The 22,422-nt window shown below is 40.2% G+C and overlaps 1 protein-coding gene and 1 long non-coding RNA gene across 3 annotated transcripts; one reads left to right on the top strand and one right to left on the bottom strand.

Annotated features, from left to right (window-relative positions):
• Nucleotides 1–5,204: 5,204 nt before the first annotated feature.
• LOC309492192 lies at nt 5,205–9,649 on the top strand. Of its 2 annotated transcripts, none has more exons than XR_014203444.1 (5): nt 5,205–6,483; nt 6,593–6,940; nt 7,521–7,588; nt 7,729–7,772; nt 9,432–9,649. It is a non-coding gene; the product is annotated as an uncharacterized lncRNA (long non-coding RNA). The 2 variants fall into 2 exon arrangements; XR_014203445.1 differs by having other exon boundaries at nt 6,581–6,940; nt 9,432–9,648.
• Nucleotides 9,650–12,902: 3,253 nt separating this feature from the next.
• Nucleotides 12,903–14,670, bottom strand: LOC309492190 (uncharacterized protein). Its single transcript, XM_082161071.1, has 7 exons — nt 14,592–14,670; nt 14,289–14,488; nt 14,080–14,197; nt 13,902–13,993; nt 13,683–13,789; nt 13,298–13,474; nt 12,903–13,149 (listed from the first exon to the last, which is right to left on the bottom strand). Exons 2-5 carry the CDS (start codon nt 14,340–14,342, stop codon nt 13,703–13,705), a joined length of 351 nt encoding a protein of 116 aa, XP_082017197.1. The 5' UTR covers nt 14,343–14,488; nt 14,592–14,670; the 3' UTR covers nt 12,903–13,149; nt 13,298–13,474; nt 13,683–13,702.
• Between the last annotated feature and the right edge of the window lie 7,752 nt (nt 14,671–22,422).

Genomic DNA, 22,422 nt, shown 5'->3' with positions numbered 1-22,422 from the left:
GCCGCGGCCCACGCGGGGCGGGGCGGCGGCCAGATGAGCTCTGAGCAGACGGTCTCGCACGGCCTGCTGCAGAACTGGAGCGCTTCGGCAGGAAGTGCTTCATAGCCTGTGACGCTTTCTGTACCTCGGCGAATCTTTCCGCGAAATCTTTGACGGAAGTTCCGAAGAGGCCAGCGGGAGAAAGCGGAGCGTCGAGGAACGCGGCGCGCTCAGACTCAGACATCTCAGAGAGTGTTAGCCACAGGTGTCTCTCAGTCACAGTGAGAGAGGCCATGCTCCGTCCTATGGCCTGTGCAGCAGACTTAGTAGCGCGGAGAGCGAGTTCCGCAGCACTTCTCAAGTCTGGCACGCAAATTGCATCTGGTCCTTTCTCGTCCAGCTTTCGGATTAGATCGGCCTGGAAAATTTGCAGTGTGGCCATAGTATGCAGCGCTGACGCAGCCTGCCCAGCGGCGGAGAAAGCGCGACCGAGCAGGGTTGACGTCATGCGGCAAGCTTTTGAAGGCAGAGCCAGCTTAGCGCGCCGTCCAGCGGAGGGCGGGCATAGGTGGGCTGCTATCGCTTCTTCGACCGGCGGCAGCGAATGATAACCTCTGTTTTTAGCATCGTCAACAGCGGAGAATGCTAGCGAAACAGAAGAGCGCATTCTAGCTGAGAGGGGGGCGTTCCAAGACTTAGCGACTTCTTTGTGTATCTCAGGAAGAAAGGGCGCTGGTCTGGACGCAGGCGAAGCGCGCTCCCCAGGAAGAAAATATCCATCCAGCCGGTTGTGAGCAGGCTGTTCAGGCGTAGACCACTCGAGGCCGAGGCTCGCCGCGGCCTGTGCGAGTACGCGCATCAGCTCTGACTCGATGCTAGCCCTTTTGCCTGACGATGCGCGGACAGAGGGCGCGAGATCCACAGAGCTCGCCCAATCCTCACTGCCCGATGCCAGGAGAGAGCAGGAATCATCCTCCCCCAACGGGGCTTTTCCATCAGCGTCATCGACTGAAGCTGGCGGGCGAACCGGCGAGCTTTGACGGGTGGGGGAAGGTTCCGGGACCCGCTGAGCACGGCGCTTTTTACGGCGCGGCACTACAGCGGGCGGAGGTGCAGTCTCAGCGAAATATGCCAGGCGAGTCCTTAGAGTCGCCATAGGCAGTAGCTCGCAATGAAGGCAGCCGCCGTCAGCGAGCGCGAGAGCTGCATGATCCTCACCCAGGCAGGAAACGCAGATAACGTGGCGGTCCCCGTCGCTGAGTGTGGCTCTGCACGAACCGCAGGAAGGCATCTTTAAAAAGACGCAAGCTCTTTTAGACAGTGTGTGTCGCGGCGGCGAACACACACACAGCAGAGAGTGTAAAGGATATAGGCGTCGGATAGCGCAGCAGGAAGGCGATTGAAGGCGGCGCGGCCAGCGACTTCAGTGACGACTCGTCCCGCTACAAATGCTTTCTCAGACGGCGCGGCTTCTCTCAGGATCCAGCGATGCGTGTGCTTCGCTGAAGAGATGAAAAATCAGATATCAGCTGCCTGCGAGCTGGATTTATAGGCCTAAGCCACGCCCGTTTCGGCGGGACGTGACGCAGTGGGCGCGAAGCACCCTCATTGGGTCTGACGTCACGCTAGGCCTCGCTCGATAGGCTGCTGCAGTTGCTGCAGAACAGCCAATAGGCACACGAGCCGTCTTGCCTATGTCTGTATGCTGTCGCAACGCGTTTTACAATAATACAAAATTAAGGATAATTTTTTTTTGGCTTCAATATCTCGCGGAAAAGGGATTTTCCCCTAGCGTAAGATACTTACGCAGTACGAGAGACCTCTCGTAAGAGAACTGAACGCGCCGTGCAGAAACCATACTGAAGAGAGAGGATCAAATCTTTCTTTTGGAAAATTGCTTTTCTTTTGTTCCTTGATCCATATTTCTCCTTGGTGAGTACTATTTTCTTTATGAGAAGTGTGTTTGTCTAATGAGAATATTGTTTTTGTTATAGTAATATGAACAATGCATCGGTAAAGTGGGTAATAATATAAAAAAAAATTGAAAATGTTTTATAATATACTATGTGATTGTATGTAGTTACGTTAAATAATGCAGAGATGTACTATTTTGTTGAGATTGTGTATTTTTCGCTATTGGGAAGTGTGTGCCATGCGGTGCTAGCTTGCTAGCTCTGTATATAGATTAATGTGTTAATCAAGCATATGGTGATTAGCATGCATATGTATTTAAATGATTGAAGAGAGTCATATTGATTGTTGAAAAAGGTTTATTTGAATGAGACACTAATAATTGTGTTTGGCTTTGTTTTTCAAGACCGTTTTTTTTATTAATTTTTTTTAATATATATTTTTTTCTTTCCTTTGATCTAATTCTCTGTTGAGAGTTCCTGAATTGTTGCTGAGATTCCGTTCCGTTCCGATTCCGAGATTTCTGTCCTGCTGTGGATTTCCTATCCCTGGTTGGACTGGCGAGCCATCCCATCACTTTGTCCCTGGAAACCTGTAAAAAGAGTTGTGAGAAACAAAGTTTTTGAGTGGATAGGACAGAACTACACACATTGCATATTTTTTCCAACTTACCTGGATTTTCCTGAAGACAAGAATTATAATTTTTTTCTTCATGGACTGAACTGTTTCCATTTTGATGAACATTCTTATTTCTTATTTTTGAAATTGAGACAACAACTGTTTTTTTATAATTCAAATATTTGAGTTTTTGTATTTTATAACAAAGAAAAAACAAAACAAAACAAACAAACAAACAAACAAAAAAACATAAACAAACTTAAACAGTGAGGTTCAATGTAAATCTCTGTAAACAGCTGAGACAACAACTGTTGAATTTGAAATTGAAATATTGAGGTTGAGATTTAGAAAAGTGACATTGGGAAATTTTGATTGTGTTTTTCTGGTATATGTCATTTAATTGAAATACTGTATATCTCTGTCATTTATTTGTTTTGTTTTTATTTTATTTCTATAATTATTCCAACAACCAACAAAGAGATAAAATATACTTACCTTTCAGTTAATTAATTGCAGTCCAGTAGTCTGAGTGATTTATTCATTTGAATTTATTATTACTATAAATTGTGCTAGTTTTGCTTCAGCGAGTCAATCCGAAAATCTTCTGAGTCTGGTCCATAATCTGAAATTGTAAAATCTAGAAACCAAGCCAAGCGCTACAATATTCTCTACCCAAATGTGTCACTAATAAAACACAATAAAAATTATTTAAAGAGAAGGCTTATATTGACCTTTTAAGATTTTGTTTACATCTATCCTTGTATATATATATTTTTGCTATTTTATTAAAAAGGTTATACAATTACAACAACAATTAAAATTTTAACAATATTTCCAGTGTAATCTTTCTTTGTAAAAACGAAAGTATACATTTTATCATATTTATTTCAAAGTTAAGGATTCATTCGTTTGAATATAGCCTACATTGGAACAAACACTATAATAACATCTTAGTTGATGACTTTATATATATATATATATATATATATATATATATATATATATATATATATATATATATATATATTTAACATATGAGCAGAAATTGGCAACATTATAAACTTATTTGATGTGGCAGTATTTTACAGTAAAAACTTTATAATCTATCCGATTTTTGTAGTCGATTTTTACTCATCTCAGTATAGCAATAGAGTTTGGTGAAAGCTGTTAATTCATTCACACACAATAACGCGATTCATATTTAAACAGTATTTTTGCATACAGACACTTGCGATTAGAACTGTTCAACCCGTTCTCATCTCAGGGCGTCATATAAGGCCGTTTTGTCACGTCCTTCGGCGTTTTCTGCCCACGCATATAGCACCCTTTTGCGTATAGATGACACGCACATGGCTTTCAACCAACTTCAATGTAAAACCATCCGCGATGTAATTACACGCTCAGGGCTTCGCCAGTCGTCAATTCACCTCAACATTGATCGACTGCACAGACTAAAGACGTTTTCAGCAACGACTTATGTTTGCTCTATGATTAGGATTGCCTACACCTAATATAGGAGGTCATTGTTTTCCATTATTTATCTTTCGAGAGGAGATATTCGCCATTTTCAACACCCTTATCGTCTGTGAGAGACGCTCGCGTGAGAGACGCTCGCGGCTTAACCACCTCCAATGCAACCCACCCGCGTTTTACAGGACGCAGTTGGACTTTGCTAGCCAATCCAAGTGCGTGATATCAGACGCTTTCAGCAACAGTAGCATGCGTAGGCTACAATTTCGTTTAGTTTTAAATAAGCCTGTGGTAGCCTACTCAATTTAAACGTGAATGTGTGCTAGGTATCCTAACTAAAAACACGACAATATAGGTTCCATCATCCCTTAATTGCCCGCAGGAGTATATTGGCCGAATTCAACACACACCCTTTATCGTGTGTGAGAGACGCTCATGGCTTTCAAGCATCAATGCAACCCACGGGCGTTTTACAGGACGCAGTTGGACTCGTTAAATATGGACGCTTGGCCAGGACCCCTTGGCGTCACTTTTTAACGCACTGGGTTGGGTATACCTTTGGCGTCATTTTTCAACGTGCAGGGTAGTCTGTTTGACTTCTATAGAACTCTGAACCGGAGCCTGCGGCGTTGAAATTTGACGTCTTGGGTAACACCGCAACCCGTCTGCTGTGTATGGGTCGAGGCTACAATAAATACAAATAAAAAGGAATAGACTACAATAAATGATCTATGCCAGGGCTAGTCAAATGGCGGCCCCCAGATGATATTTATCTGGCCCTCCAACTGGTTTTTGATGTTTAAAAACCCTCGAAATCTGATATCAAAGTGCCCTCTCTGCGCAAAGGTTTAGCGCGTTCGGCAACCGCATTCAGCGGTGAGTTTAACAACGCACATGGTGTGCAACCGCATTCAGCGGTGAGTTTAACAACGCTCAACTGCAGGTAAAACGGCATTCAGAGGTGAGTTTAACCAAAACAACGCTCAACTGCAGGTAAAACTGCATTCAAAGGTGAGTTTAACAACGCTCCACGGCGTGCAAGTAATTAGTTTAATCGTTTTCTTGTCATAGGTACTGGTACATAGGTACACTGCTTTAACTAGAGCATGCTGGGTAACGTATTTTTATCGGAGGTTTGTTGATGTTAATAAATATATATCATATGCTACGATTGTGTTCAATTAATATTTTATTTTTTATTGATTAAATTCTCTAAATGAATAACGCTGACGTCACTGTATGGGGCGATCCCAAGGTCCATTGCGATTTCCCACTTGGTAAGTAGAAGAGTTAATTAATAGAGATGGATACTATTCTTAAATTTACACATCTAAAAACTGTTGAATCAGGACAAGAAGTTGTGTTTAGAACCTTTAGATGTGTAAGGTGGCAATTTCGTATGACGGTAAATAATAGAAGGCATTATAAAAATATAGCTTGCTGCACCAAATGTGCAGGCTAGCAAAGTTAGCTAATTGAATTCAAGTTCATTTTTGTCGCATATAATCATCATGTATCGTAGGGGAATGTAATATTTTCAGTATTACATTAGCCCACAACTATTATCCAATATTAGAAATGTTCAGATGAAGAACAGTTGCCAGATTGGTTTGTTTTACAGCCTAATTGTTTAAAATCCACGCAAAATTATATAATTAACACCCAAATAAATCTATAATTAACAATACAAATTAATTTATAACTACAACATTATTGTGGCTCATCACAATATGAAATGATATATAATTTGTGTGTTCTTTCAGAGGCTATTTAAGGCTACTACAGTGAACAGTGCAACTGTAAAATTATTTTCCATTTCTGTCCTTTGCCTTAAAATAAAAAAATTCCACTTGCCCAAGCCTTTTTTTATCACACATAGATCAACCCAAAACCAACCAAATGGCTGGGAAACTATCCAATCTGGCAACATGAAGAATACTGGTGTAAAATATAAGGTGTTCGATTCTGAATTGCTTTTTTCTCCCTCATCAGGTCCTTCAGTTTTGCCTGCTCTTTATTCTAATCCCCCACCACACATACACACACACAGAAACACACACAATAAAGGCACTTTTAAGAGCCACGTCTGTCTTGTGTTTTTCTGTCAAGTATTACTGTAAGTAAGTCATGATGGCAATGAAAGAAACTGCAGAGTACCTCTGGCCTTATCTGAAACTGGCCATTGATTGCATACAGTTCAAGAGGAATGTTTCTTGCATTGTACTCCAACTCCATTAAATGTCCTTAAAATAAAATTGATTTATATATTACTGATGTTTCTAATAATTCAGTGGATTTAACTAATGTCTGATAACTGCTTTTGTTCATTTCAGGTGAGTAAACTTGAAGCTGTAGGATACAAGCCAATTTTATTTATTGGTAAGCCAGATAAAAGGGCTTCGAATAAATGGGTTGCAGATATAATAACCCATCTGCACCCCACTCCTGTCACTAAAATTCTTTTGGAGAAGATGCGGAGGGCCTATGAATTTATCTTGACAAAATGTAAGTAATGTTTTGATTTAGAAATTATGAATGTTTAAAATGTATATTTCTTTGTTAATATGTAAAGATTTTAAATGAAAGTAAACTTGTATTATAGCAACCTCCACAGCACAGCAACCGGAGAGTCAAATGGTGCAGCAGGCGGAGAGTCAAGCGGCGGCGGAGAGTCAAACCAAGGAGTCTGAGACTGTATTTGTTCTTAACCTTGTTCCTCTGTCTTCCCCACTCTCTCCAACCTCTCTCTCTTCTACTTCTTCTTCTACTTGTACAACTAATCTTCCTTCACTTTCTTCCAAACTTCCACTGCCATGCTCTAAGTCTTTGCAACAAATGAAAAGGACAAACACCTCTGCCTCTTCACACTATTCTCCCTCTGTCTCTCTTCCATCTCCGTCTGCCTCTTACATTTCCACGTCTTTGTGTCAGGAAGGGCCACGTGTGAAGAACAGAAGAAAAGGTAACTTTTTGCATGGTACATCTTACCCCACACTGGTAATAAATTAGCTCCCAGTCAGAGTTGACTTCATGTAAATTTGATTAATTTGGCTAACCGGGTCATTGGTAGCCAGTTCACAGTATTTAGTTATTTAGCTGTGGCCAATGTCCAAGGCCTGTGGTTAATGTCAGTCCCTGACTTAAGGTCCTTCCACACTGAGTCTGAAATTTTCGTATGCGTTTTTCCGTATTCGTCATTTGGTGGCTCTGAATTGTCAAAACACCATTCCAAATTCTTGCTACTGATCCGAAAAACGCAGAAAATCGAACCCGAACCGATTTTTTTATGACGGCAGTGTGTAAACGTGATTGACAAAACATATTTATTTGTCGTATTTCAGAGTCAGTGTGCAAGGACCATTAAGCTAAGAGGACTTTGGGAAAGCCAATCCTGTACATTTTGCTTTCAAAAACAGGGACAAATTTACTTTGACATGAATGAAAAGGACTGCATATTACCTCACATTTGAAATGATAAATTTGAACTGATTCAGCTACAAAGCATGGCTTAATAAACTTTCCGTGTCTTTTCATCATTTCAGGTTGCCGAAAATGTAGTAGGCAGAAGGTTTTCCTCTTTGATCGAATAACTGGGGAACGGATAAATGAGGTAAAATGTGTTCTGTTAGGCTGCTTTCTTGTCTAAATGACTGATTCTGACCTTTCAAAGATAATAAAACAATATGTTATGCCCTAATCAGTGATTGCTAAAACAGTTAAAATAATTATTATTCGTGCTTTTGTGTGTAGGGGAAAGCCGAATTGAAAGTCCACTGGTTGCCATGCACTGTGTGGTAAGTCATATTTTATTTATTATTTAATTCTCAGTACTCAGAAGCAAATAGCGATGAGGTGGAGGCATTTGGAAGAGCTAGATCCGGCAGGTAGGCCCTTGTAACCTTTAGGACATGCATTCCGATGATGAAAAATTATGGAATAGTCTTCCAAGCATTCCAAAATCAGACACACTCTCTCAGTCAAGACTAAAGACAAATATCTGGACTGTCTTTAGTCTGCACTGAGAGAGTGTGTCTGAATTTGGAATGCTCGGAAGACTATTCCATAATTTTAAAGACAAATGGGCGAATGATCTACCTCCTTGTCTTTATTTAGAATATTCTATTTGTAAGATCCTGGAATTTTGTGATTAAAGGGATAGTTCACTTTGAAATTAATTTTTGGTATGTTTTAGCTTACCTCAAGGGCATCCAAGATGTAGGTGTCTTTTTTTCCGCACTAGTTTCAAATCAAGTGATCTGATCTGACGTGTAACGCAGACTGGTGCATAGATATATACACACTAGATGTCGCCTTGTCTACGGCAGTTCATTGGAACGAATGTCTTTAAGGCGACATCTAGTGTATATGTCTATGCACCAGTCTGCGTACACGTCAGATCAGATCACTTCGACATGGCTGTGTATAAGAGGTAAAAACGATATAAATACTGTTCGTTTTCTCACACAAACCGCTCGTTTCGTGTCTTAGGCCATCAATGTGTACTTACGATGGGGAATTGTTTAATTTGGACGACGGGGAATTGTTTTAATTTGGACTCTGTGCTTGTGTTTTGAGATAATGACCATAGACCTGCATTATATGACTGACAGACAAGAACGGTTTGACCTAAAAATATTAAAATTGAAACTACTGCGGAAAAAAAGACACCTACATCTTGGATGCCCTTGAGGTAAGCTAAAACATACCAAAAATTTATTTCAAAGTGAACTATCCCTTTAACACAATGGATTGTAGGTAATGAGGAGCTGAACCATTCAGTACTTGCTGAGTAATTAATAGAACTCTAAAATTAGCTGACAGACAGCCAATGTATGGACAATAATATGGTCCTGATGTGATCTGGTTTTACTGTTTCTAGTAAGTTCTCTAGTGGCTAGCTCTAGCTCTGAACTATCTTATTTATTGAGCCTGCAGGACATCCACTTGGTAATGCAGTACAAAAGTAGCAGTGTTTCATGCACACATAAATTAATCTTTCAGCATCTGAAACACTTATGTGTCATAATTTAGTTGTTTCCTGTTGTACATGTGTTGGAAATGTGATTTTCCTCATCCCACTAATGACAACTTCATCCCTCAGTTTATCAGAAACATTTTGAAATCCGTAAATTTTGAGATACATGGCTTTCAATGTACAGGAACTGTGTGGAACATTGTGTAACTAGAGCTGCCAGACAATTGTCGTTTAGTAAAAAGTACAATAGTTTCCTGTGAGATGCAATGTTGTATAAAAATGTGTAAAATGAAAAAACACCGTAAATTGAGTGAATGTACTCAGTTGCATTCCACCACTGGGCTTAACCAGGGTTAATGCTACTTTAACAAACATAAATACATTTCAATGAACTCTCTAAATTTAACCCAACAGTGATTTTGATTTTTTTTTTTTTTTGTGTTCTAATGAATTGTTTTGCACTTATGATATTTTACAGTGGCAAAACCTGGGATGACACATGGGAGCCTGCCAGTGAATTCCTGCTTGTTATGCCTAATTCCCCACATCCCAACCAGCTTTCAGCATGACAGCCTAGTCACCTGGACTCAAGCACCCTTCATTTCTTTTCTTTTCTTTTTTTTTTGAGTTTTTTTCTTTTCTTTTTCTTTTTCTCTTGCTTTTGTTCATTAAAGTTTTTTGCACAATACCCAGTCTCTTTTTGTGTTTATTTTCTTAATGGTGTGTAAAAAAAAAAAAAAACGTTTGCATTTTCATTAACTGCACAACAGCAAGGAAGTGTGCCATGGAGATCATAAGGGAGAAAATGAGTGCTGTTTGGCATAATGGCATTCCCAAAGGCATTATTTGTACTTTTTTTATTTTTTATATAGTTTAGGTAAGTCTACTTGAACTATTTGTTTGGTATGCCAGCCATGAATACATACCACAGAATACTCCTAAAGATATTAAAATGTTGTAATCCTACAATTTCTGATATTAATTCCTTTAACATTTATAATTATAATTGTAATTACCTATTTATATTTGCCTTTTTACAAAATAATGTAAAATTAATCATGTAAATATATATATTGTTTTTATTTTGGGGGGCAAAGTGTTCTTCAAAGGGAAGAAAATAATGTATTTTCTGGTGGCAGCCTTGCATCTCCTGTTTTTTTTGTTTTTTTGTTTTTTTTTAAAGAAAAGAAAAATTAATTAGTTTGGCATATCAATACATTTTGGGAAATTAGTACAAAGTGTGAGCACAATCATCTTTAAATGTTACAGACGCATTTTATTTGATTAAGAGATTAACTTACATCTGTTTAAAACAAATACTGCATGCCAGAAAAACTATCAAGAGTAATTTTCTTTTTGTAAGATCCCTGTAGGGTTACATCCTATCTTCAGTCAGAACTCGGAAGTGTCTGTTTTTTTTGTTTTTTTTGTTTTTTTGTTTTTTATTGCAGAACTTATACATACATGATCATGGAAATTAAGCGTTGTTGTATATCTTTCAATGAAAAATAACAACAACAAAATAAATAAATATCCTGGATTTGCGTACATCAAAAGTCGGAAGAGCCTGTAAATACCATATATGGACAAGTGTGACGTGGCTTTGACGTTTCCATGGCCCCAGAAGGACAAGCTGTGGTTGGACTAACGTTTAGGTCAGAATAAAAAGCGCTCCATATCGCACACTATGTTTTGCTGGCGTTATGTTGTCAGTAATACTGTCAGTTAACAATAAGGTATTGCTATATTGAAAGAAATTACACGTTTACCGAGATCCTAACCCTAACCCTATAGTGTAACTACACACTTCAATGAACTACAATTTACAGCGCCCGTCCCATGGACACAATGATAGAGGCTTATGGGTAATGTAGTTTAAAAACGTTTAGTAATGGAATTAAATAAATACAATCTTTAATGAACAAAGGGACATCTAAATATGTTCATTATACAAAACTCTTTGACATATTTGAGAGCCAGACTGAAATTTGGTATTTTACTGTGAGCACTTTTTAAAATGCTTTTTTAACACCTTTCCATGCATGCCAGACATCTCTGTCCAACATTATGTATTAAACATAGCATAAATAATTGTCCTACCAATTTTCACTTTTATACACTTATCAGACTTTGCATTTGCAGACTTTGCAGAATGTGCATTTTTTTGCTCTTCCAGGGGTGCTACGGGACCCTTGGGGGAGGAAGGGCAGTAAAACCTACACATAATACTCTCTTCATCATGGACAACAAACTGTACTGAGTCACATTTATATCTGAACATTCTTTTGCTTTCCCGCCTTTTCTATATTTACATCATGCTTGTGTTAGGTTTTGATTATATTGCAAGACTCTGAACTCGGAATACAAAAATACAGTAATATTTTACAAATGTTGTAAAATATACCTTTTCTGAATTGCTAAAACACTAAACCTCCCAAATTCTCAATAGCCTAATCGAATTTGTCGAGTAAATCACTCTTTCTGTAAAACATTAAACAAGTTCAGGTAGTTAAAACACTGTTTGCAAATCTCATGCACTCTTTTGGCAAAACTCTAAACACATTCTCACTCACTAAAACACATTTCGCACTGACACATTTATGTTTCAAAACACTAAACACGGGCAGGCAAAAGTTAAACAACTACAACACAGTTGTCATCGTTAACACACAACTACTCAAAATTGTTCACTTATTTCTAATGATGAGACCAAACCAACTGTACATCATACAAGTCAGTTCAGAGTGCCAAAACTGACTCAAAATGTTGCACTGAATGTTACCAACAATGGATGGAAACAATATAAGAGGGAGAGGAGGAAGAAGAGTATGTGAAATAGGTGGTGAACAAAGAGGAAGAGGAGGAGGATGAGAAAGAGCAAGGTGTGAAGAATGTTGTCAAGGCTGGATCTGCTTTAGGGATTTTCCCTTTTCCTGAGATGACATTGTTATGTGGAAGTCATCAGGCCGGACCAACATGAAGACATGATGCTGAAGCAGAATAAAATCTCTCTCACTGACCTTGATTCCTCTAGTTGCACAACTCTTCTGAGTGACTGTAACGCTTTTTATTTAGAATTTTTTACTGTAACCTTTTTGTCTTTTGCAGTTGGGTCACTGTATTTTCACAGTATAAAAAGTGCTGAATATACAGACCTTCAATACTATACAATATTCAGTACAATACTATACTTGCAGTGCATACAGTATACAATTTATTCACCTTACTACTGTAAGTTGTCATTACTATACTTTTTTTACGCAATTGCAAAATTTGTTTACTTAGTTACGATATACTTTTATTTCGGTAACTGCGTGTTTCGGATTCTGCTCTTCGTTTTTCTCTGTAGTGTCTAACGGTTGATCTGTAGTGTTTATAATATTGACTGATGTGTGTATGATCTGAAAGCATTGTTTGATTTGAGCACAGATAAAATGGTTTTGAGGCAATTGTTTGATTTTGCCATAAGAGTCAGATGTTCTCTGAATGTGGTTTGAAAATTTGGTTTTGTGTTTAAGGTTTTGAGAATGTGAGTTTCAAGAAATGTGTTTTAGCAATCCAGAAAACTGTAACATTATACTGTTAATCAGGTCACAGCTGATAAATCTACACAATTGAGTGGTGAAATGTTCTGAGTACCACAGAAACACATCAGTTGACTATGAAACCTGTACTAGATTACACAGAAAGCACATTGAATATTATGTTGGGGAGAAAATTATTCCTCATCATTATGGTGTTCTTCCTTATAATCTGCTTCTTCCATGTCTCTTAACAGGTTTCAATTGTTATACAGCACCCTACAGTTCAACTAATGAAAGTTACTGTACCACACAGTGCATGCATGCATGCACACATTTCTATGTATGTGAAAGAAGAGGTAACACTTTGGTTATATTTATGGTGATAAAAAGCAGATTTTATTACATGCTTTATATTAATAGTTAAGGTCATTGTCCAGAAGTATGAAAGGTGTTACTGTCTTGTAGATTACAGTCCATCATCAGATATTTCGTAGTCACTGTCGTACTCATCAGCTGAAGCACTGTACAAGAAGTTGATGTCCTCTGCTCCAGACAAAACTTGCAGGTAACAGTCTCTTGCTTGCACCTTCATTTCTCTGATTTGATGTCGCTTTCTGAGGATGATGCTCTGCAGACCTTTCAAACCTTCTTCACTTAGGCCACATTGCGAATCTTAAAAGAGGAACACAAGAATATAAGACCAGCATTAGAAACTTTATAAACAGTCATCATTGTTGTGTATATTTATTAGGGCTGCCCCCTAATATTAATCTTTGGTCGGGGCAACCCTATGTTTATGTAATTTATTACAAATACATACTTTTCATTATCTCACTGGAAAACAAGCAGGACAGCTCTCTGAGGGTATCGGGACGAGTTGAAAGAGATTTCCAATGGTGGTCCATCTCTGCAACAAGAATCTTCTGCTCCTCCTCAAGTCTCCTTACTGACATGATGATGTCAAACGCCTTTCTCTTTGTCCTTAGATCGACAGAGTCTGGAATGCATTTATGATAAATAAATAAATAATTTGTATTAAACATCAACCTTCAAAGAATCTCTGAAATAGTATGGGGTTACAGAATGACATTTGAAGCATTGTGGGTTATGTGTCATTATGTATCAGATTTGTCAGAAGCAGTCAACAAACAGTAACAATTACAATTATTTGTGACTAAATGTATTACAAGTAATCATTTCCTCACCGTCAGCCCAATCCTTTACATCATTCTTCCAATTGGCTCGCTGTCACTGTCAATTGCGCTTTCATGGACTCTAGGTTTTGTAACTGGCTTTGCAGAGCTTTTGTGGTCTACAATAACAAACAGTGGTAAGAAACAAAAAACAAATGCTCAATGCACAGCTTCATACACTGCTAACATGCAGTACTGAACATCTAAAATTAATTCTACTGATGTCATTACCTTTTGATATCGGCAGGTCAGTGAGATAGCCAAATTGTTGAACTTTTGCTGATTCCAGCGCATGGCCATGAGAGTCAGCATGTCTGTGCATCCTGAAAAACAAAGAAAATATGATGTTACCATATTCCTCCTACGTATTATGTAAGGATGTAACTAGTGCAGTATGTGGTAATCTTACCTGCTTTTGACATATGCTTACTGGTTACTGCAATCCTAGATAGGAAGGCATTGCACTGTTCCACCTCCTCCCCTAGTGTTAAACCAGCACCGTCCTGATATGCCCCACTCCATTTTACCTGGTTAAGAATAAAAAAATAAAAATAAACAGATGTTTGCAGATGTTCAGTTTAGATAATACGATTCTATCACATAGCAACACTTCCTTACCTCGTATTTAAAATCATGGGCTTTGGCATGAAATACCGAAAGGAATGGCTTCATGTTAAGAAGGTGCTGGAGCTCTGGAGCAGGACTCCGTGCCGACACACCACAAGCTCCAATCCCTCCTCGTCTACCTTGCTGGCAGATCTTTATGAGGTATCTCTGGCTGCTGACCACTCCCCTCCACAAACACTTCTTCCACTGAACTACATTATGGAAAATTGTTGATGAAAATAAGACTCTCCTAAACAAACTCTTCAGAAAGAGGTTATTATAGTGCTGTAGTCTAATTATCATCTAGAATTTTACATGTTTGGTTGTGTTGTGAATGTGGTCTACAAATCTTTTTACGTCTTCATCCTTGGCTATGAAGACACCTTCAAAGATGGCCTGTTCCTCAGATCTAAAAAAACAAAAAAACAACAATTGATGATTGACAACAATTTATAACTTAAAATCTGAGATTTCTTAGTTCACATTAAAGAGCTATGTTTTCTTATTAATACAAACACTGTGATACACAGTTTGGAGTAGCTAGCAGCATTCTTGAAACGGTAATGCTTGCGGTTTCCATCAACTGAAACTGCAAGCATATCTAGGGTGCATGCAGGACAGTTGAAGGGCTCTTCCTTGCATATGTTGTCCACCTCAAATCGCACAGCCTCCCACTCAAAAAAACTTTTCAGAAAACTGTCTGCTGAGATCTTGCTTATCAACCAACAACTCAAAGATATCAACAACACTGCAGGATAGATCAATTCAATACTCACACGACCAAAGCGGACCGTTGGCTGATTCAGTTTTCTTAAAAATGCTTGGCAGGACAGTCCTGGTGCCGCCATCTTCATTTCTTCAAATGAAAAAAAGACATCTGTGGCATAAAGTGTGGCAAATTGAAGGGTTGCAGGCCAGTAGTCACTTCTGTTTAGGTCATCGACTCCAGCAGTCCAAGTGGATTGGCATGCCTCACAAATTAACTCGGGCATGGTTCGATCATGTCATCCTGGAAAAATCAAAAACACATCCACTGTAATGTAAACCAGGGTTTGGGTTCTTTGTACTATTTATATATTACTTTGTATACTTCATATATTTTTAGTTTTATATCTATGTCAAACTTGTAGGGAGTCGCGTATGGATATATATTTATTTTAAAGATGCTTCTCAAACAGGACAAAATAAAGTTCTTCACATTCTTACCATTCATTGTGACCACAGCAACAATCTTTCCTGGACTAACCCTCAATAACTCTGGTGAACAACCACAGATTTTGTCAGGCATCTCCACAGGTACAAGCCAGACTGAAAAAGAGCATACAGTACACTTGAATTATGTTAAGGGGGTAAGGCTAAAAATAATTTTTGAAGCTGCCGAAGAGGGACCTAAAGAAAAAAAACAAAAAAAACAGAATTGAACATTTTACACCAGTATTCTCTTCATCTGTGTTGCCAGAATGGGCTAAATTGTATGTGATATTCCTTTTCAATAAACAAGAAGTGAATATTGTTAATTACATTTTAGATAGAAATTAGACAAAAATTGTCAATAAATGTAAGTTTTGCTCTATTTCGCAAAAAAAAATAAAAAAAATAAATAAAATAAAATGTTCCAAACAAAGCCACAGCAGAACTTCTAATATATATATATATATATATATATATATATATAAATCAGTCAATAAGTTATGACAGCATTACTTGTTACATTAATTATACACATTAATTGTTTTATTTCATATTGAAAAATTGTGATGAGCCACAATTTAGTAGTTATGAATTAATTTGTATTGTTAATTATAGATTTATTTGGGTGTTAATTATATAATTTTGCGTGGATTTTAAACAATTAGGCTGTAAAACAAACCAATCTGGCAACTGTTCTTCATCTGAACATTTCTAATATTGGATAATAGTTGTGGGCTAATGTAATACTGAAAATATTACATTCCCCTACGATACATGATGATTATATGCGACAAAAATGAACTTGAATTCAATTAGCTAACTTTGCTAGCCTGCACATTTGGTGCAGCAAGCTATATTTTTATAATGCCTTCTATTATTTACCGTCATACGAAATTGCCACCTTACACATCTAAAGGTTCTAAACACAACTTCTTGTCCTGATTCAACAGTTTTTAGATGTGTAAATTTAAGAATAGTATCCATCTCTATTAATTAACTCTTCTACTTACCAAGTGGGAAATCGCAATGGACCTTGGGATCGCCCCATACAGTGACGTCAGCGTTATTCATTTTGAGAATTTAATCAATAAAAAATAAAATATTAATTGAACACAATCGTAGCATATGATATATATTTATTAACATCAACAAACCTCCGATAAAAATACGTTACCCAGCATGCTCTAGTTAAAGCAGTGTACCTATGTACCAGTACCTATGACAAGAAAACGATTAAACTAATTACTTGCACGCCGTGGAGCGTTGTTAAACTCACCTTTGAATGCAGTTTTACCTGCAGTTGAGCGTTGTTTTGGTTAAACTCACCTCTGAATGCCGTTTTACCTGCAGTTGAGCGTTGTTAAACTCACCGCTGAATGCGGTTGCACACCATGTGCGTTGTTAAACTCACCGCTGAATGCGGTTGCCGAACGCGCTAAACCTTTGCGCAGAGAGGGCACTTTGATATCAGATTTCGAGGGTTTTTAAACATCAAAAACCAGTTGGAGGGCCAGATAAATATCATCTGGGGGCCGCCATTTGACTAGCCCTGGCATAGATCATTTATTGTAGTCTATTCCTTTTTATTTGTATTTATTGTAGCCTCGACCCATACACAGCAGACGGGTTGCGGTGTTACCCAAGACGTCAAATTTCAACGCCGCAGGCTCCGGTTCAGAGTTCTATAGAAGTCAAACAGACTACCCTGCACGTTGAAAAATGACGCCAAAGGTATACCCAACCCAGTGCGTTAAAAAGTGACGCCAAGGGGTCCTGGCCAAGCGTCCATATTTAACGAGTCCAACTGCGTCCTGTAAAACGCCCGTGGGTTGCATTGATGCTTGAAAGCCATGAGCGTCTCTCACACACGATAAAGGGTGTGTGTTGAATTCGGCCAATATACTCCTGCGGGCAATTAAGGGATGATGGAACCTATATTGTCGTGTTTTTAGTTAGGATACCTAGCACACATTCACGTTTAAATTGAGTAGGCTACCACAGGCTTATTTAAAACTAAACGAAATTGTAGCCTACGCATGCTACTGTTGCTGAAAGCGTCTGATATCACGCACTTGGATTGGCTAGCAAAGTCCAACTGCGTCCTGTAAAACGCGGGTGGGTTGCATTGGAGGTGGTTAAGCCGCGAGCGTCTCTCACAGACATTGAAAATGGCGAATATCTCCTCTCGAAAGATAAATAATGGAAAACAATGACCTCCTATATTAGGTGTAGGCAATCCTAATCATAGAGCAAACATAAGTCGTTGCTGAAAACGTCTTTAGTCTGTGCAGTCGATCAATGTTGAGGTGAATTGACGACTGGCGAAGCCCTGAGCGTGTAATTACATCGCGGATGGTTTTACATTGAAGTTGGTTGAAAGCCATGTGCGTGTCATCTATACGCAAAAGGGTGCTATATGCGTGGGCAGAAAACGCCGAAGGACGTGACAAAACGGCCTTATATGACGCCCTGAGATGAGAACGGGTTGAACTGTTACATGTTCTGTGTTTCTGAGTTCTGTTTCTGTGATCCGTTTTCCCCTGTTCTCTGTTGATTTTGGTCTAGTCCTTGTTTCCATGGTTTCTGTCATCAGTTCATTTGTACCACCTGGTTCCTCGTTAGTCTTGTCAGCTGTGTCTTGTTCCCTTTTCAGTTCTCCTGTGTATTTAAGCCCTGTGTTCTCCTTCTGTGTTGGTCGGTTCTACTTTGTTACTACGTTTATTTCCCGTGTGAGTTCTACCCGTTGTTCCTGTGTTTTTGGATTCTCTGTGAATAAAACTCTTGGATTGAAGTGCTCTGTCATCCTCGCCTCCTTCTACCCACACACAACCGTAACAGAAGAACCGACCAAAGAAAAGACCGTCGATCATGGATCCAGCGGTACAGATCATCCTGCTCTCCCAGGAAGATCAGTCCCTCGAGGCCCACACACAGAGGTATTTGTACTTAAGACCTTATGTTCATTATGATGACATCAGCCTCTGTGTGTTCTACCGGGCAGGTCTCAACGCTGAGACCAAAGCACGCCTGCCCGGTGATGGGCCTCGAGGGAACTTCGTTGAATTTGTGGATTGGGTGCTGTGGCATAACGGATGTTCTTTAGTCGCCTGCCCGCCAGAGCCAGAGCCCGTCGCCTGCCCGCCAGAGCCAGAGCCCGTCGCCTGCCCGCCAGAGCCAGAGCCCGTCGCCTGCCCGCCAGAGCCAGAGCCCGTCGCCTGCCCGCCAGAGCCAGAGCCAGTCGCCTGCCCGCCAGAGCCAGTTGCCTGCCCGCTAGGGTCTGTGAACGATGACACAGAACCTTCATCTCCGCTGGTCCCGTCCAGCACAGAGCCTCCTTCTCCGCTGGTCCCGTCCAGCACAGAACCTCCTTCTCCGCTGGTCCCGTCCAGCACAGAGCCTTCATCTCCGCTGGTCCCGTCCAGCAGAAGGCCTTCTTCACCGCTGGTCCCGTCCAGCACAGAGACTTCTTCACCGCTGGTCCCGTCCAGCACAAAGCATTCCTCTCCGCTGGTCCCGTCCATCACAGAGCTTTCACCACTGGTCCCGTCCAGCACAGTGCCCAGCACCGAGCCCTCATCGCTGCCCAGCACCGAGCCCTCATCGCTGCCCGGCGCCGAGCCCTCATCGCTGCCCTGCACCGAGCCCTCTTTGACACCCGGGACTTTGCCCAAGTATTTTTTGGGGGGGGGCCATATACCTCTGTCCTGGCCATCCGAAAAATATTCCCCGCCATGGCCGCCCGAGGGGGTTTCCCCGCCATGGCCGCCCGAAGGGATTTCCCCACCGTGGCCACGCCCTCAGCCTGCTCCGCCGTGGCCACACCCTCAGCCTGCTCCGCCGTGGCCACACCCTCAGCCTGCTCCGCCCTGGAGGCTTCCTACTGTGTCTCCCTTGCCTGGTCTCCCCTGTCAGCCTCCAGGGCGCCCACCCTCCCACCCCTTTGGATGTTATAGGCGCGAGGACGCGCCTTTGGGGAGGGGGGGAGTAATGTTACATGTTCTGTGTTTCTGAGTTCTGTTTCTGTGATCCGTTTTCCCCTGTTCTGTTGATTTAGGTCTAGTCCTTGTTTCCATGGTTTCTGTCATCAGTTCATTTGTACCACCTGGTTCCTCGTTAGTCTTGTCAGCTGTGTCTTGTTCCCTTTTCAGTTCTCCTGTGTATTTAAGCCCTGTGTTCTCCTTCTGTGTTGGTCGGTTCTACTTTGTTACTACGTTTATTTCCCGTGTGAGTTCTACCCGTTGTTCCTGTGTTTTTGGATTCTCTGTGAATAAAACTCTTGGATTGAAGTGCTCTGTCATCCTCGCCTCCTTCTACCCACACACAACCGTAACAAGAACAAAGCAAATATAGAACTGACCTATTCCTCAGCTGGATACGTTGATCCTCGAAATGAAACTTCCAGCACTTCTGAGGTAAATTTTCCAGGATTATTATTAAGATAGTATTATTCCTCACAGCGTCGTAAAGTACATGAGTCTGAAAGTGAACTCGCTGTGTGTGTTATCCAGCTGATGTTGGCGTTCACAGGTCTGTATGGGATCGCCTCAGATAATTTGCGTTTGAATAGCGCGCGCTCTCCGTGGGCGGGGTCACATTAAAACTTAATGAGATGAGAACAACTGACATCTCTCTCTTTTCATACATATTACATAAACTGGGAATATTTGTTTTTTATATAAATTACTTCATTTAAAAGAAGAGAATTCAAGCTTCATGCCTGTGTGTCTGTATGCCTGTTTGACTGCGTATTCGCTGAGTTATGGTTCATTTTCGGACGCGTTTCAGAATTGACTTCACTGACAGAGAGAAAGCAGAAACTGGCATCATGTTTATTTTTCTTTATTTGGCAAAAAGCACAACACTTTGTTTTTATTGTGAGTATACATAAAAATAATACACACTTAACAGGATCAAATGATGTATTCAACTTGTTTGTAAGATCAAAATCAACAGAGTATTTTGAGTCTCTTTTGCACTGATAAGAAAAAAAGCGAGCATATCGCGCCGGCGTGATTGTCGACCCCAGGGTAGAGTTCTCAACGGGCCTGACAATTACAACCCGACCCGGCCCGGCCCGTGGCTTTTAAAGCCCGGACCCGATGTAACCCGACACATCAACATGAATTATCTGCCTGAACCCGGCCCGCGGCCCGATTCCGCCTCGGATTTTTTTTTTCTCATACACGTATTATCATGACCAGCAGACGGGAATTCAAATCAACCATTAATGTTCACGCCTTTTAACAATACAAACAATACAAACAACTGAAACAATAAACTTTAAATATATAAATAGGCTGTAGTAGCGACGGTGAATTCACCTGCGGCAAGTTTACTTTTCACCAACTCTATCTTCTTCTCTCCAGGCTAAAGGCGTGCACGCAGCGGCGTCTGCCCCCGCCCCTCTCCATGATGCACGTTGCACGCAGCAGCCAGACTTTCTTTACGGTGAACAGCAGCGATGATTAATAAATGTTTTTTTGTTGTTTTTTTTCACTGAGCGGAAAAGATTAAGCCAGAGGTCCGACCCGACCCGAGTCATTTGATTATATTTTCGACCCGAACCCGCGGGTCCCGTCGGGTTTGTCGGGCCGACCCGACCCGTTGAGAACTCTACCCCAGGGGGTTAACACAAACCAAACCTCTTAATCTTTGCAATGGATCAGTTTTCAAACAGTATCCCAGGGATTATGAGATATCTTTAAGCGCATGCAATTACTATTGTACTGTTTATTAATGTATCTATTTAGCACTCATAGGGCATTCTTTCCTCGTTTTTATCTCAAATCAAATCAAATCAAAGTTTATTGATAAAGCATCTAAAAAAACAAAGTGTGTACCAAAGTACTGTACAATTTCAAACGGATTCGATAAAACACAGTAAGATACAAGGAAAAAAATTATACAATATAAAAATGAAAAATAATAATACTAAAATCAAAGCCTAACAGTCCTTACAAAGTAGCAAAGGCCTCATCAAACAAATATGTCTTAAGATGATTTTTAAACATGTTTACAGAGGTAGAGGATCTGTAAGTATAAGGACTCTAACCATCTGATTTTAAGATATAATGCAAAAAGTGATTTTGCTGCTAGAAGTAAAAAAAAATTATCTGTACAGATTTAACAATGAATTTATGCTATATTTAATTTGCTATATTTAAATCAGAGATACGTGTGAAGGAAGACAAAATGATTCAAATACAGCATTTTACATGGATCAGTTTGGATTTTTATACTCAGAGTTTCGAACCTTGTAAAATCTGTACCAAAAAACTGTAACAAACACATAAACGCATATGTAACAAGAATCAATCAGAAATGCTGCAATTAGTTTTTTTTCCTTGTCTTTGCAAACAGTTGTCACAATTCGTAGCAAGAATACACCCGAAGATGATGATTCAGGTACAAACAGTCTTAAAAATAACTCAAACAGTTATCTCAAACAGAAGGCAGGCAGGCAAACAAACGAGAACGGACAACTAGAAATCACAGAAACTTAAATACACAGGCAGACGAGGTGATTAATGACAACAGCTGAGCGTAATGGCAAATCATATTAGTGACCAAGACAACAACGCGGGAAAACTGAACAAAGGAAAACAGGAACTGATGAATGCAAACGTCTAGGTTACTAATGTAACCCCCGTTCCCTGAAGGAGGAAACGGAGACGTTACGTCGACACTGGCGTATTGGGGTCTCACCTGGAAGCCCAATCACCTTCAAGTGGCAACAAAACAAGCCAATGAACATTGGCCAGTGAGATGTGCATGCCTCGTCACACCTACCCGAACATACGCGTATAAATAGGACTGGCATTACTCACTTCATTCATGTTTTGGTGAGGAGCCGAAACAAGAGCCCAGCCATTCAGCGGTGGTTCAGGGTTGTGGAAGGAGGATGTAACGTCTCCGTTCCCTCTTTCAGGGAACAGGGGTTACATTAGTAGCCTAG

Source organism: Leuciscus leuciscus (assembly GCF_965113295.1).
Source record: "Leuciscus leuciscus genome assembly, chromosome: 2".
In the NCBI taxonomy this organism is placed as follows: domain Eukaryota; kingdom Metazoa; phylum Chordata; class Actinopteri; order Cypriniformes; family Leuciscidae; genus Leuciscus; species Leuciscus leuciscus.
Note: the sequence above shows the minus strand (reverse complement) of the source record. Positions and strands in the feature narration are given on the sequence as shown.

Coding starts and splice junctions, on each gene's coding strand:
- LOC309492190 (XM_082161071.1), bottom strand. CDS start 14,342: ATGAAGCCATTCCTTTCGGTATTTCATGCCAAAGCCCATGATTTTAAA. Junction 14,198..14,288: donor CCCATGATTTTAAATACGAG/GTAAGGAAGTGT, acceptor ATTCTTAACCAG/GTAAAATGGAGTGGGGCATA. Junction 13,994..14,079: donor TAAGCATATGTCAAAAGCAG/GTAAGATTACCA, acceptor TTTGTTTTTCAG/GATGCACAGACATGCTGACT.